General features: G+C 42.0%; 1 protein-coding gene and 1 long non-coding RNA gene across 3 annotated transcripts in view; one reads left to right on the top strand and one right to left on the bottom strand.

Annotated features, from left to right (window-relative positions):
- Window positions 1-5,989: 5,989 nt before the first annotated feature.
- On the bottom strand, window positions 5,990-15,901 carry LOC116466694 (uncharacterized). Of its 2 annotated transcripts, none has more exons than XR_009211686.1 (3): window positions 15,546-15,901; window positions 14,248-14,358; window positions 5,990-9,698 (listed from the first exon to the last, which is right to left on the bottom strand). It is a non-coding gene; the product is annotated as an uncharacterized LOC116466694 (long non-coding RNA). The 2 variants fall into 2 exon arrangements; XR_004247637.2 differs by having other exon boundaries at window positions 5,990-9,695.
- Window positions 10,978-16,395, top strand: part of SEPTIN11 (septin 11) — a 96,790-nt gene continuing 91,372 nt past the window's right edge. Inside the window, exon 1 of the mRNA XM_032149493.3 lies at window positions 10,978-11,027. Coding sequence (XP_032005384.1) covers window positions 11,004-11,027 — 24 coding nt within the window. The 5' untranslated portion in view covers window positions 10,978-11,003. The remainder of the gene's footprint in view (window positions 11,028-16,395) is intronic.

The following is a 16,395-nucleotide window of genomic DNA, read 5'->3' as shown; positions in this document are numbered from 1 at the left end:
AACCTGACCCACAACATGGCTTGTTAGAGAGCACTCTCCTGCTACCCAACCGGATCCCAACACATGAAAGATAGTGGGAGAAAAGGAAGAGAAAACTGGCCCTTGAACGGCAATGAAAGAAGGAGTTCTAAGGATGGCAGATGGAGGTAGTTATAGATGAATGGATGGCAGGGAGGATATCCTTTGTGGAACATCAAAGTGGAGAGTTCTCTGAACTGCCATTCTGGACCGGCTTGCTCAGGGTTATGATCCACTGTAGCCTTAACATAGAACCTTGGCAGCTGGAAACTTGAACTATCTGTTTAATTTCAGCTGCTGGCCTTTTACCAAGGTGGGGGTCCTGCCCTCTACATCTGCTCCATGGAACCATATGGCAGGCAGCTGATTCTGGGCCCCTGTTTTAACAGAAGAGTTTTACTTAGTTTTAAAGATAATTTCCCTCTGAGCCTTACTTGAGCCCAACTTATGCTTAAATATTGAAACATTTACCAAATATCTTCTCTGTCATCATTTAAATAAACCTACAGGCAACAATTTATAACCTTATTTCATACACATTTTCTATTAGGTTGGTGCAAAAGTAATGGCAAAACCACAATTACTTTTGCACCAACCTAATAATACAAATAGCATTCTGGTAGTACTCACAGTGGCTTTTGCCTGTTGCAATGGACTGAATGCTTGTGACCCCCCTTCCCAAATTCATATATTTAAATGCTAATTTCAATGTGATGGTATTTGGAGGTGGGGCCTTTGGAGCATGATTAGGTAATGAGGATGGAGCCCTTACAAGAAGCCAGAGAGCTGGCTATCTTTCTTTCAGCCATGGGAATGTACATGGAGAAGTTGGCAGTCTGCTGCCTAGAAGAGGACCCTTACCAGAGCCCAACCATAGTGGTACCTTGATCTCAAACTTCCAGCCTCTGGAACTGTGAGAAATAAATTTCTGTTGTCTATAAGCCACCAGTTTATGGTATTTTGTTACAGCAGCCTAAGGTAAGACTCTTACCCCTTTTAGAAATTAACTACGTTTGTGCCTTGGGATTTTGGTGGGATCAGTCAAGGTGCATGTGTACATACACATGTACATACACACACTCACGAGCCAAAAGGTGGGCACACAATCCAAGCCAGGCCAACCAGACTTTGCCACAGAGTGTCAGAAAGGTGGGAAGTAAAGCTGACTCCTGCTGAAGTGGTGGTTCTTCTGTCTGTGGCCTGATTGTTCAACCCTTCCTGTGTAAGCTCCCCAGACCCTTGTAATGAATATCTGTTTTACTGGCTTTACTGGCTTTATCTGTTTTTACTGGCTTTAGCCAGTGTCCATGTCTGCCACTTGACTTCAAAACCAAACAATAAAATGACCCGAATGGGTATATTTGTACTTTATAATCTTCACACATAGCAGTCCACACAAATACAAAGAATTTCTACAACGCTCCCGAAATGTAGAGGGAATTATTACAAAGTAAATGTAGAAGGAATTATTACAAAGTAAACGTAGAGGGAATTATTACAAAGTAAATGTAGAGGGAATTATTACAAAGTACTGAGGGAACTTACGGGGAAGGAGCAAAAAAATGAAGATTTGTCTCAAATTCCTGTGACATGCACCAGTCCCATTTCCAGGAATTTATTCTAAGGAAATAAACAAGCAGTGAAAGATGTATGTGCTAGGTCATTGGCCACAGAGTTATTTATAAAAATAAAATATAGAAATAATCTAGATATTATGGGTAGTAGCAGTCATTAAAAATGTAATGAAGGCTTGTATGCATTAATACGAAAAGATGTTCTGATATACTTTTAAGTAAAAATGTGATTATAAAACAACCTGACACTTTTGTTTTTGCAAATACATTTCTATATATGTAAGTATGCATACAAAAAATCTAGAAGTGAATATATAAAAATATTGGTAGTTGCTATCTGAATGGTGAGTTTATGAGTGATTTTTATTTTTCTCATTATATTTCTCAGAAATTTCCAAATTCTTTGCAAAGAGGTCTTAGTAATATGTAATCAGAAATAATCAATGAATCAAGTAACATTCTTGAAGGATTTTTAATAATGTAAAATGTAAAAATGTTACATTGTAAAAAAGGATAAAGTGCTATTTTTAGCATTATCTTTTATTATATAAAAATATTCAGTGTTTTAGAAGAAAATACATCAGTATATTAATGTGTTTTTCTCTGAGAGGTTGGCTTATTAAAGATTCTAAGATTTTTATAAATAAACAGTGTACCTACATATATACGTATATATATATATATATATATATATATATAAAATTTACCTAAACATCAACAAATTGAAAGAAATAATATTTAAATCCAGATACCAGTATGAACCCTGTTATTGCATAGGACCAGAGAATGAATTGATAATACATTAAAATTCAACCCCTTTCTATTAGGAAACTTCACCTGATTGAGGAAGATGACGATAAGAAGAATCAGAGAGAAAGGTGATCAGATCCAGTTTGGGATCCAATGTGGGGTTAACCCTAAAAAGAATTGACGAACTTGGCCTCTTTTTTTCTCCCCATCCCTTCTGCTAGGGCCAGTTGATTCATGTCCAGTTATCCTTCTAGCTCCCTTAATTATTATTGTCATTAATTTGCTCCTACTGAAACTAGAATATCATTGGACAACAATAGCCATGTCAAACCTTTATAAGGGTGCCAAGTCTTCCATTTTTCTAAGCTGACTTATTGGGTAGAAATAACTGTTTACTGAATGTCTACCATATGCACAGCTTTGTAAGAAAAATGAAAAATTATAAAATATGGTTAGGCAAAAAAATTAAACAATAGTTTAACAGTGACATGACAATTCAAAGTCATTCCAGGATAGTACACCACCACACCAGAGGCAGGATGACAGTAGCAAGTGTATGGGTTTAAGAGGCAGATCAGCCTCTACCACTGTTTTGTTGATGTGTGACTTTGACATATGTTATAGACCCAATGAGCATCGGTTTTCTCATCTGTAAACTGGAGATCATAATAACTACTTGTGGTGTTCGGCCTCCATGATAGTTTCTAGTGATCTTGCCTTCTGTTATTCACACTTCCCGTAGTCATCTCCTGCATTGAATAGAGCTAATATGACAACCAATAGGATGTTGTAGGAATGATACAGTATAATTTTCTAGGGTGAGGTCATGAGAGACCTTGTGGTTTCCACCTTGCTCTTTGCTGTCGTGGATCATGGTTTTGGGAATGTCAGCTGCCATGTCATAAGGACACTCACTTAGCCTTATGGTGGAAACTACATGGCGAAGAACTGGGTCCTCTCACCAACATCCAGTGCCAACTTGCCATGCATGTGAGTGAGCCATCTTGGAAGCAGACCTTTAGCCCCTTCCACACCTTCAGATGACTGCAGCCCTAGCCAGCATCATGACTGCCATGCCACAAACCCTGAGCCAGAACCACCTAGGTAAGCCACTTCTGATTTCCTGACCCATAGAAACTGAGATAATCACTGGTGATTGTTTTAAGCCACTACATTTTGGGGGGGTAATTTGTTATGCAGCAATAGCTAACTAATACTCTAGATTATGATGCATTAGTGTTTTTTATTTGCTTTATCTGCTGCTCCAACATCAGACAATTGAGAGTGCAGGGTCTGGGACAGCATCTTTGGGAAAGAGAAGGGATGCTGAGAGTTATAGACAGAGGTGCAATTTGTATATGAGGGGGCATAAGGATAGCCCTGGTGGGAAGATTTGGTTTTCTCTGGAAGCAGGAAGCATGATATAGCTGCTAGAGGAAATGACAAGTAAAGAGAAAACAAAAACAGGGTTAGACAGCATGAATGTATACTGATCCGAGCTGCAGGGTTCTTGTCTTTCTCCATCAATTCTCTGTGATCTAGGGGTAAAAGGATTAAAATAAACAGCAACCGGGGAAAGACCAAGTGAAAAGTTCAATGGCCAAGAGCATTGGCAGGGAGGACTGATGCCCATGGTTGTAACATGTGAATTTCTTCTACCTGAACACTGATTTATACTGTGAAATTACCAATATTTGGTACAAAAAAATGTCAATTTCATATAGTTTAACCCTATTCATTCTAAAGAGTAAATCTACATCTTCCTGGAGGAGTTTGGGTGGTTGAGATCACTGATGAGGAAGAAGCAAGTTTCTTAAGAAAGCCCATCTTGAGAAAAACCCCTACAGATCAAAGTGGATTTTCCCAATGCCTGGAACAAGTAAACTTTTTTTTTTTTTTTTTTTTTGAGATGATGGAGTCTTGCTCCGTAGCCAGGTGGGAGTGCAGTGGCGTGATCTCGGCTCAGTGCAACCTCCGCCTCCCGGGTTCAAGCGATTCCCCTGCCTCAACCTCCTGAGTAGCTGGGACTACAGGCGCACACCACCATGCCCAGCTAATTTTTTGTATTTTAGTAGAGACGGAGTTTCACCATGTTGGCCAGGATGGTCTCCATCTCCTGACCTCAGGTGATCTGCCTGCCTCGGCCTCCCAAAGTGCTGGGATTACAGGCATGAGCCACCGCGCCTGGCCCACATAAACTCTTAAAAATTTTAAAAATAGATATACATGCACGTAATTTAAAAAGGAAGATACAGAAACATAAAAGAAGATAAGTAAGTCTCCATCTGCACTAATTGTTTTCAGCCGCAAGCAATAGAAACCTCACACCTGACTGGTAGGGAATGTATTCATTCTCTTACCAGAGATGGGAGACGGGGTTCAGAGTTAGTTGACTTAGCAGCTTCACAGTATTATCAAGGACACAGATTCTTTCTGTTTTTCTACTCTGCTCTCTACTGCCTGGGCTTCAGCCTAAGGCTAATTTATTTCACAGTTGTCAAATGGAAAGAGTTGGGCTTCATCCTTCCTTATTTGTGTCCAACAGGAGAGAGAAAAACTGACTTTCTGTGAATTTCTCCTTAGAGTGAGAAACCAAATTCTAGAAGCTTCCAGCAAACCTCTCCTCTGCTCTCCTCTCATTCACTGGACAGAATTGGGTCACACATCTCTTCTTTAACAAATCACTGTCGGGGGAAGGAATCATACCTGTAACAATCAGAGCCATCCCTGGCTAAAAAGTCCATTTTCCAAATGCATTTGTGTAGAATGGATGTGGTTGAGTCACTCACAATGTTCATCACCTTGACCCACACCTGCCGCACGTGCTCTTTCACAAAAGCAAACACTATTCTCAATCTCTAGTGCATCCTTCTGAAGATGCATGTTCATTTAAACGCATTCTCTTCCCTTTTTACAGAAATGGTAGTGCAGCATACACGTTGTCTTACACATTGTTTTTTTTTTCATAGCATACACTATTGGTAAATGTTTAATGAATAAATGCTAAGTTCAGAAACATATATTTTGTAAACCAGATGGCTTTTATCCTAATTATGCATTTTCTTGTTTGCCTTTTGTACTCCACTAGCATTAAGGTTTTTCAAGTTCCAGCATTTTCAGTTTTGCTAAGGGGAAAACAAGGAAGAGTCTTTGTATGGACTGGGGCCAGGGTATTAAAGGGGATCAGCAGATCCTGGGTGCCAATATAGTAGTGGCAGCAGACAGAAGAGAATCCCAAGGGGTATGTAAAATAATATAATAACAATAATAGTGCCTCCTATGTACCAGATTGTGCTAAACATATATTCAGTAAGAACCAAGTTGGGGCCAGGCACAGTGGCTCATGCCTGTAAACCCAGCACTTTGGGAGGCCAAGGCGGGTGGATCATGAGGTCAGGAGATCGAGACCATCCTGGCTAACACAGGGAAACCCTGTCTCTACTAAAAATACAAAAAATTAGCCCCGCATGGTGGCAGGCGCCTATGGTCCCAGCTACTCAGGAGGCTGAGGCAGGAGAATGGCATGAACCCAGGAGGTGGAGCTGGCAGTGAGCCGAGATCACACCACTGCACTCTAGCCTGGGCAACAGAGTGAGACTCCGTCCCCCCAAAAAAAAAGAACCAAGTTGGGTCTCCTTGGTCGGCTGTCTCTTCACAACTAATGATTCTCCTTCAAATGCTAGACCTTATGATTTGTAGTGTTTTAACAATGGAGGCGATTCTCTTAGCCTTTGTGAGTGAAACTTCAAGAGCTATATTAAGAAAGATATGAGTGCTAAGGAGGCAACATAGCTTGTTGATGAGAGATGTGGGTGGTGTAGGGTAACAAACTTGGGCTTGAATCCTAGCTCTACCACTTATTAATTTCACAGTGTAATTAGATATTGGATAATGTGGATGATTTTGTTTTGTTTTGTTTTTTGTAGAGATGGGTCCTTGTTATGTTGCCCAGGCTGGTCTCAAACACCTGGCCTCAAGCCATCCTCCTGTCTTGACCTCCCAAAGTGGATAATATTCTTATTGTCTCTGTGCTTCAGTATCCTCATCATAAAATGGAGAAATGCCAGAGGATTGCTGTGATGATTAAATGAGAGATGCATATAAAATACTTTGCATGGTGCCTGACACAGTAAAGCATTCAACAAATCTAAGCAAAAGTTTGATGGCATGTGATAACTTCTAGAGAAAGAGGTCCACTCTTACAGGTTTTGATATCACAAAAACAATATTGGTATAGCAATTTAAGATTTTTTTATTGATGTTTAACTTGTATACAACAATACATACCCATTTTAAGTGTACAGACAAATGAATTTTGACAAATTCATTCACTCATCTAATCATCACTAAAACCATGATACAGAACATTTTTATCACTCCAAAAGTCCATCCTGTGCTCTTTTCAAGTCCATCCTCCTTATCTGATACCCCAAGCCACTATTGTTTTGCTTTCCGTAACTACAGTTTTGTGTTTTTAGAATTTCACATATGTTGAATCATACCATTTGTAATTTTGGGGTCTGACTTCTTTCAGTCAGAATAATGTATTTGAGATTTATCTACATTTTGCATGTATCCATGGTTTATTTTATACCAAAGTAGTGTTCTATTATGTAAATACAGGTACCACAATTTGTTTATCAGTTAACCTGTTGTTGAACTCTTGGGCTGTTTCATTTTTTGGCTACTATGCATAAAGCTGCTATGAATACTTTTTTGTGGACTCATTATTTCTGTTGTGTAGCTGTTTTTTAGTGTAAATGTAGAGTCATATGGTAAATATATGTTTAACTATATAAGAAACTGCCAATCTGTTTTCCAGAATGCTTGAACATTTTGCATTTTCACCAACTGCAATGGTTTGGATGTGGTCTGTCCCTACTGGAATGCACGTTGAAATTTTATCCCCAGTGTGGTGGTGTTGGGAGGTAGGCTAGTGGAAGGTGTTTGGGTGAGGGAGATGGATCCCTCAAGAACAGATTAATGCCCTCCTACAGAGGTGAGGTAGTTCTGGCTCTGAGAGAATGAATTAGTTCCCATGATAGCAAGTTGCTAAAAATGAGTTTGGCTTCCTTGGTTTCTCTCTCTTGCATCCTCTCTCACAATGTGATCTTTGCACACACCCTCTCTTTCTGCTTTCTGTCATGAATTGAAGCAACATGAGGCCTTCACCAGATGCAGCTGCCCAATCTTGACTCTTCTAGCCACCACAATCATAAGCCCAATAAAACTTTTTTAAAGTAAAATACCCAGCCTCAGGTATTCTGTTATAGCAACACTAAACAAAGACAGCAACAAGGCATCAGAGTTCCAGTACTCCACATCTTCCCGAACAACTGGAATCATCAGTCTTTCTAATTTTCACCATTCTACTAGGAGGCATACGATTGTACTTTAATTTGCATTTCTCTGATGACTAATGATGTTGACCACCATTTCACATGCATTTGGCCAAACATGTATCTTCTTTTATTATGTGTATGTTCACATATTTTGTCATTATTATTTTTTGCAAGTAGTGCAGGTATTTTTCCCCAGTCTGTGGCTTCCCTTTTTAGTTTCTTAATGGTGTATTTTAAGGAGCAAAAATTTGAATTTTGATAATATCCAGTTGGTTAGTGCTTTCTGTGTCTCCTCTACAAAATTGTTGCCTAACCCACAGTCATGAAGAGTTTTTCTTTGTTTTCTTCTAAACAAAGCTTTACTGTTTACATTTAGATTTATGATCCATTGGATTCAATCTTGTGTATAGGTGAAATAAGGTTTGAGGTTCTTTTCTTCTATGTGGATATCCAATAGTCCCAGCATGATTAGTTGAAAAGACTATCCTTTCCCACAGAATTATCTTGGCACTTGTGCCAACAATCAATTGACCATATATGTCTATATGTAGACTTTCCATATGCTCTTCCATTGGACTACATGATTGTACACTGGCCGATTCCATGTCGTGATTATTGTAGCTTTTTAGTTAAGTATTGAAATTGTACAGTGTAAGTTATCCAACTTTGTTCTTTTTCAAAATTGTTTTGGCTGGCTAGCATAGGTCTTTTGTGTTTTCACATAAATTTGGGGACAATCAGATTGTTAATTTCTACTTCTAAAAAAGCTTGCTTGGATTTCAATTGGGATTATATTGAATCTGTAGATCAATTTGGGGAGAATTACGTCTTAACAATATTGAGTCTTTCAATCCATGATCATGGTATATTTCTCCATTACTTTAGGCTTTCTTTAATTTCTCTCAACAGAGTTTTATAGGTTTTTAGAGTACAGATCTTACACGTATTTTGATAAACTTATCTCTATTTTGTTTTTGATATTGTTGTACAGTAATTGTTTATATGGTCATTTCATTATAACAATGATCCTATGAGGTAAATATGAGCTTAATTTATTAGTTAAAAAATGCAGCTCAAAGAGATCAAAAGGTTGGCTTAATATATGATTGGCTAATCCCATTTCTGGAAATGTATCTTGCAGATATACTTTCACATGTTCAAAATGACTAGTATAAGGTTATTATTGCAGCATGGTTTATCATGATAAAAGATTGAAAAAACCTTGAGTTTATTCATGAGACTTTATCAGTGATACAGCCTTAGAAACAGTAGGCAGCTGTATAAAAGAATGAAGAAGATAACTATGTATCTATATAAAAGGAACTGCAAAATATATTAAGTAAAATAAAGATACAGAATGTTATACATAGTATATTTTTTCTTTCATGTACAATATGGGGTAAGGTACGAAATAAGGATACATATTTATATCTGCTGCATGTTGCTTAGAAAAACTCTGGAAAGATACATGAGACAATAATATTTACCTCTTGTTGGGAGGCAGGAGGACTGGATAGATGGCGAACAGAGTGGAAACCATTCTGCATCATTTTATGTTTTTTAAAAAACCGTGTAAGTATATTACCTTTGAGACTGCTGATTTCTTCTCAGTGTCCATTTTTCATTTCTTCCTTTCACAAGTAGGACGTTCCCCCTGAGTTTTTGGAGGGCATATCCTAGCCTCCCCTGCAGCGAAGTACATTCTTGTGACTGAGTTTTTGCCAGTGGAATGTGAACACAGGTGACTTATGTTATTTCCATGTCACTTCCTTAAATGGAAACTAAAATCTTCTACTTTCTTTTCTTCACCCTTTCCATGGGCTAGAATGTGGATATAGTGCTGGTGAGACTGTTTTGATCAGAGTAGATAAGGTAACGATCGGAAATAAACATCTAGGCTGGGTGCAGTGGCTCACGTCTGTAATCCCAGCACTTTGGGAGGCCGAGGCAGGCAGATCATCTGAGGTCAGGAGTTCGAGACCAGTCTGGCCAACATGGTGAAATCTCATCTCTGCTAAAAATACACAAAAATTAGCTGTGCGTGGTGGCTTGCACCTGTAGTCCCAGCTATTTGGGAACCCGGGGCAGGAGAATCACTTGAACCCAGGAGGTGGAGTTTACAATGAGCTGAGATCACGCCACTGCACTCCAGCCTGGGTGACAGAGCAAGACTGTCTCAAAAACAAAACAAAACAAAAACCATCTATTTTTCTTTAACCAATGACTCTTGGGATATTCCCATTACAGCAGCTTCGCCTATACCCAAATACATCAACTTAAAAATTTTGCATAGCTCATGATGTTTGGCAGTGTAGGAACATGAACGCAAGTGTCCTGACTCACAAGCCCATGTTTTCTCTGCTGATGAGTAGGAAGACAGCCTTGCAATGGCTAGTTCGTTATCTTCCTAAAGTGTGGAATGATGACTCATGTAGCATAATCTGCCAAAATTCATGATACCAGCCAACCTACAGCCACTTCTGCTGATTCAGATGGGACTAAATAAAACAGACAGAAGTAAGGTGAAATATAATGCGGATGGCTTGAAATCTCAGCCTGGAAAGAGAGAATTAGTGGCAAAGCAAATTGAACTTGGGAAAATTAACAAAATGAACATAATCCAATAGGTATCGGTACATGAGGTAGCAAGGAAATTATGACTGAAATATTATAAGTCAAGGAAATTTTACCTCATTCAGAAGGAATAAGTCTACAGTAAGGGAGATGAGGGTGCAGAGTAATCCCTGCATCAGAGTTATTCAGCTGGTAGAAATGGACAGTGGTAGAATGGTAGATAACGAATAGGACGAGACAAAAGGTGAGAAGGTGTAAGTGACATGGCTGTCAGAATATACAAGTGCATATGATTCTCTTCTAATTCAGTAGCAGTATCTAGTATTCAGAGGGACATCCACCACATAAATTTTCTAGGCTCATGAAAAAGAATAATAGCTGTCACCACAATGACTGGCCACAGGGAGAAAGGAATTATCTGAGAAGGAGCGATGCCAGAACCAGGGGAAACTGACCCAGCTCCAGGGCTGGCTGCCAAACAGAGTGGCCAGCAGGCCAAGCCATCTTACTCTAAGGAGCATGTCACTTCACAGGACGTACTTACTGCAATCAGATTTTTTAAAGAGTGTGCTTTAAAGAGGGGCACAGCCTATAATGGAAATGTCCCTGCAGGCTTAGATAACTTTTGCCTTTAAAAAGAATACCAAGACATTTTTTTAAATTTATTTTTTGTTTTTCAAGTAATACTTGCCACAGGAGGGTGAACAAGAAAGGATGGAAGCTACTGCTTGGTGCTGATGACATAATGCTATCAGATGACAAAGAAAAGGTAAAATTCAAGTTTTAATTTATTTGTCTCCTCTCCCAAAGAGACTAATGTTTTAATGAAAAAAGGTAGAATAAATATGATTTAAAGGCTACTAAAGTCCAGCATGGTAAGCAAGCAATCAATAGCTTTAAACGAGTTTCTAGGCCTAAACGAATTATCCATGAAAGAGATTTCATAAGTGATCGTAAAGGTAATTACTTACTTTCCAGAAGCCAGAGAAAAATAAGAAATGTCAAAAGATTGAAGAGGGGCAAATATTGTCTTGATTTTCAAAGAGAATAAAAAGTGGTAGGGGCAAAGAAGAGTCAGAGAGTTATTGGTAAATTTAACATTGCCTAACAATTTTCTAGAATGATTTTTAAGTGCTTTTTTTTTAACAAAGAAAAGAAGAGATAATCACTGGAGCCTATGTGAGTTTATAAATGACAGTTTCAATGTTTTTGCCTATCCATGTTTATCAGAATCTCAGTGGATCCTGTATCCTGTAAACTTGCTGAGTTCATTTATTACTTCTAATGATTTTTTAGTGGATTCCTTAGGATTTTCTGTATACTTGTGTTATCTGTGAATAGAGAATTTTACTTTTTTCTCTCAAATGTAGATGTGTTTTACAATGTTTTACTGAACATTTTTACATATTGTGTTGCAGAAAGAGTTCAGCATCAGTTAGTTCAGGACAGTCAGTTAAACCGTCCAAAATTAAAGTGGCAATAGCTAACTTATCCCCTGCTTTGTGTGTGTGCTTTTGTTTGTTGTTGTTGTTGTTGTTTTGAGACTCAGTCTTGCTCTATTGCCCAGGCTGGAGTGCAGTGGTACGATCTCTGCTCACTGTAACCTCTGCCTCCCCGGTTCAAGTGATTCTCGTGCTTCAGCCTCCCGAGTAGCTGGGATTACAGGCACCCGCCACCACACCCGGCTAACTTTTGTATTTTTAGTAGAGATGGGGTTTCACCATGTTGGCCAGGCTGGTCTCGAACTTCTGACCTCAAGTGATCCACCCACCTTGGCTTCCCAAAGTGCTGGGATTACAGGCGTGAGATACTGTGCCCAGCCTCCTGTTTTTCTTGTATCCCTTTATAATTAATCATTTTTATGGTAGTCAAGAGTGATCTGGTCTTTGGGTTGTTTGATTGTAAACCACAGAAACAAATCCTAGATAACTTCAGCCAGAAAATAAAAAAATAAATTATAGACCCCATAAACTGTAACAATTTGCCAAAAAGTAAAAAATAATTTATGGCCTGAATAAACTGTAACAATTTGTATTGTCTTTGTGTCACTTGATTCAAGATTCAAATGTAACAGTATCTAATTGGCCAGGCTTAGATCACATACTTTCTTAAGAGTGTATGTACTGTGGTGATGAAAGGAAGGGTGTGATGGAAAGTCTCTTCAGGAGCCTCTTACTGAAAATAAATTAAATTAATTTTTTTGGACATGAGATCTTGCTATGTTGCCCAGGTTGGAGTACGGTGGCTGTTCACAGGCTCGATCATAACGCTCTACAGCCTTAAACTCCTGGCTTTAAGTGATCTTCCTGCCTCAGCCTTTTGAGTAGCTGGGACTACACCATGCTACCACAGCAGGCGAGGAACCTCTTTTTTTTGTTTTGTTTTGAGATGGAGTCTGGCTGTGTCACCCAGGCTGAAGTGTAGTGGTGCGATCTCAGCTCACTGCAACCTCCGCCTTGTGGGTTCAAGCTATTCTCCTGCCTCAGCCTCCCGAGTAGTTGGGATTACAGGCATGCACCAGCACATCCCATTAATTTTTGTATTTTTAGTAGAGATGGGGTTTCGCCATGTTGGCCAGGCTGGTCTCAAACTCTTAACCTCAGGTGTTCTGCCCACCTTGGCCTCCCAAAGTGCTGGGATTACAAGGCATGAACCACTACCCTGGCCCGGAACCTCTTTTTTAAGAGGCATTTACTTTTTACCAAGTTGGAACATTCATTGGAAAAGCTCTCCAAATAAATTGGTGTGCAATTAAACAGGGAATAGACCCTATATTACTAACGATGTCAAATATTCGCTATAGCTGTTTCCTAAAATGCAAATTTTCTTTGCTTAAAGACCTCCTTGACTCTTCATTACCTTAGTATGGCAATAAAAATTATTCATTTCCTAGTTTTTACCCTCATCTCCAACTCAAAATGTATTGAATATACCAGACCATGTGACAGAAGCTAATAGACAAAAAAGCACTCTTACCTTGAGACATTCATAGTCTAGTGACAGAAGCGTGACAGTACGACCACTTCTTGATTGCTTAACATGTCTAAAGCAGAGTTCACTGGCAATAATAGCTGGGGTGGCCATAAGTCCTTGTTTTTCCTATTGTCCTGGCATCGTTACTATCAGCACAAACCCCCTTTTTCTAGTCTCAAAGTTTCTCAGTTTGGACAGAAATTATAGGTCATTCTAATAATAATAATACAGTATTCTCTGTTAACTCTCAAAACAATTCTGTGAAGGAATGAGATGTTACATTCCTACTGGATAATGTGAGTAGAGTTTTATAAAAAGACAATTTGCAAAGGTATGTGCAAAGTGAAGGGAAACCATAGGGGTTTACTCTGGGTCACCCTAGGGAGGGATACTGGCTGCTTCCTTTGGTTGAGGGATGCAGCCAGCCTGCAATGGTGCCATAGCAAGGGAGCCAGGGGGGAATAAATAACCATACTCCTTCCTCTTTGTTCCATCGCTGTTGCTTCCCAGTGCCTTAACTCAACTGGAAGCTAGAGGGAAAGAAAGTCTCTTGAGTTAAGTCTCCAAAGTACAGACAGCAGGTTGGAGAGTGGGTCTGGCTAACAGAACATGTCCTCCACCAGGACTCACTGTTACTACCCTATTTTACAATAGAAAAAAAAATGAGATGAAGAAAGTTTAACTTATTTGATATAACAAAGCTAATAAGTGATCATCTGCAGCTGAAGTGCCAGGTTCTCCCCACTCTGTCACTCTCTCGCTAAGGCTCCAACATTCTAGCAATGCCAGAATACCCACCCTCCCCATAGCATCCTCACATCCCAAATGAGATGTTGGAATATGTAACGTTAAGTTTTGCTGATTAGAATAAACTAACCTACCCACCAAGGTAGGGCATTCACATTCTTATAGTCTAAGCAGATGAGTTTACAGCATATACATTCACAAAATAAATAAGTAAAAAATAAAAATTTGATAAACAAATTCTACAGTGTGTTCTGGTCAAGATAACTCACAGTTCCTTTGCAACTGCCCTTACATCTGGTTGGCAGTGTGTGGAGCCCTCTTTTCCCAGGCCTTACATGAGGCCTCTGGTCCATGGGCAGTGCTGCTGCTGTCTGATCCTCCTTATGGAGAAAGAACAAAATGTCCATGTACCAGAGCTGCAGAAGAAAGTATTTGTCTTCCCCCTCCCTTTGCACAGCACCCATCTGTGTGTAATCTTATTATTATATATTTTTTGAGACAGGGTCTCACTCCGTCACCCAGACTGGAGTGCAGTGGCGCGATCTCGGCTCACTGCAACCTCCGCCTCCAGAGTTCAAGCGACTCTCCCACCTCAGCCTCTATAGTAGCTGGGACTACAGGCAAGCGCCACCATGCCTGGCTAATTTTTGCATTTTTTTAGAGCCAAGGTTTCACCATGTTGGCCCACCTCAGTCTCCCAAAAGTGCTGGGATTACAGGCGTGAGCCACCGCGCCCGGCCCATTTATATGTAATCTTAATTCAACACTTATTGAGCGCCTACTGTATGTTTGGCATAAAATGGTGGTCCCTAATTTCAAAAGATTTGGAGTCTAGAGGGCAGAAATTGAAGAGGTTGGTGCTCTCCACGTCTGAGTCCGCCCACAGACTGAACAAATAAGCTCTGCGTCGGCGCCCCTCACCTTTCTTTCATGGACGGACTTTTCTCTGGCGCTTCCACAGCTGTCCTGCCAGTGGAATTCAGACGGGGTGACCAAGCCCCTCGCCCACCTGCCGGCGCAACCCAGCATCAGTTCCACGGCAGCCGGACCCGTACCCGGGGACGACTGACCCTTAGCCCAAGGCTGCGGGGGCGTCGGAGTCTTGAGGCCCACGCGAGGCAGGGCCAGCGGGACAGGGAGACTCAAGGCCCCAGGGCATCTGGGCGTTTGAAGACTCAGGTCAGACTCTGAGGCGCCCCAGTCTAAAGAGACGGTTTGTCTTTTCCCTAATTCAGGAGACCAGGCTGTCCCTGGGGGCGTGGTCCCGAGGGCAGATCACAGCCCTTCCCTCCTCACCACACTTTCTCTGTGCTTCCACCCAGCTGGTTCCCCGCCCTGTCCGTCGCTGTCCTCAATCGCCTTGTTGTCGTGGGCCCCCCCTCTCCGGCCCACAAGGGGCCGCGGGGATCCACAGCTCATCTGACACACCTCGCTGCCCCGCACGCACCGGGACCCCGCTATTCCGCCGGCCCCTCAGACACGCAGTAACACCCCAACATCTGCTGGGAAAAAAATCTTCCCCACGGCGGAGGAGTTCCCAGTCCCACGAGCCCAGAGTTGCACCCACTCGAGCCACCCGCCTGGTGCCATCGCCGCGCCCTCCAGCCGCAGCCCCAGCGCGCATTCCTCCGGGTCGCCGGGTCTGTCGCCAGCGATCGAATGAAGTCGGCTGATCCCCCACGTGTGGCCGCTCCAGTGACACCCAGGGGAGGCCTCGGTCCTTAAGCTCTAGAGCAACCAACAGCTGCCTTAATTCTTCAGCGGGGGGTTTTTTTTTTTTCTTCCTCCTAAGCAGGCGGCGGTTGGGTCGGCCGCAGGCAGCAGCGGCTACTACGGATCTTCCTCTCCAACGGGATCCCCTGTCCGCCCGCGCGCCACAGTGACAGCTTCCAGATGCCTTTTAGTCTCCCTTCTCAGGGGGAGCGGTGGGCGACCGAGGTGCGGCCTGGGGGGCCCCCACGTGGGAAGGGAAGACTTGCGGAGGGGCAATTCTTCCAGTGCTGAGACGTGGCGGCCCGCCCAGCCGCACTTCGGTCGCCCACCGCTCCGCCTGGTGGTCCGCAGCCCCTTCCAGGCCGGATTCTCCGGGTGGGGCGTGCTAGTCCGGGGCTAACTTTCCGCCAGATGCTGTCCCTGCGACCGGTCTTCCCCCGGCTGCCCTTCCTTCTCCCTGCGGCCGCTGGAGCTGCCCGCTTCGTGGAGCCCGTGGCGGGCCCCGGGGCTGGAAGCTCGCGCCCAGGCTTTTACTCAGATTCCAGCACCTGATGGAGTGGGGGGTGGCGGCCAGCGCCCAGGCTGTCGGCATCTCATGGCAGCAGAGAGGGTCGTTTGGGGGCGGAGGGGCGAGCCCTGCGGCCAGGGCCAGTGGAGCCGGGCTCGGAGCCCGCCCACCATCCTCCCACCCACCACCGCGGCCG

This window comes from Hylobates moloch, unplaced genomic scaffold (genome assembly GCF_009828535.3).
Source record: "Hylobates moloch isolate HMO894 unplaced genomic scaffold, HMol_V3 SCAFFOLD_2, whole genome shotgun sequence".
In the NCBI taxonomy this organism is placed as follows: domain Eukaryota; kingdom Metazoa; phylum Chordata; class Mammalia; order Primates; family Hylobatidae; genus Hylobates; species Hylobates moloch.
The sequence above is the reverse complement of the archived record's forward strand: the minus strand, read 5'-3'. Positions and strand labels throughout refer to the sequence as shown.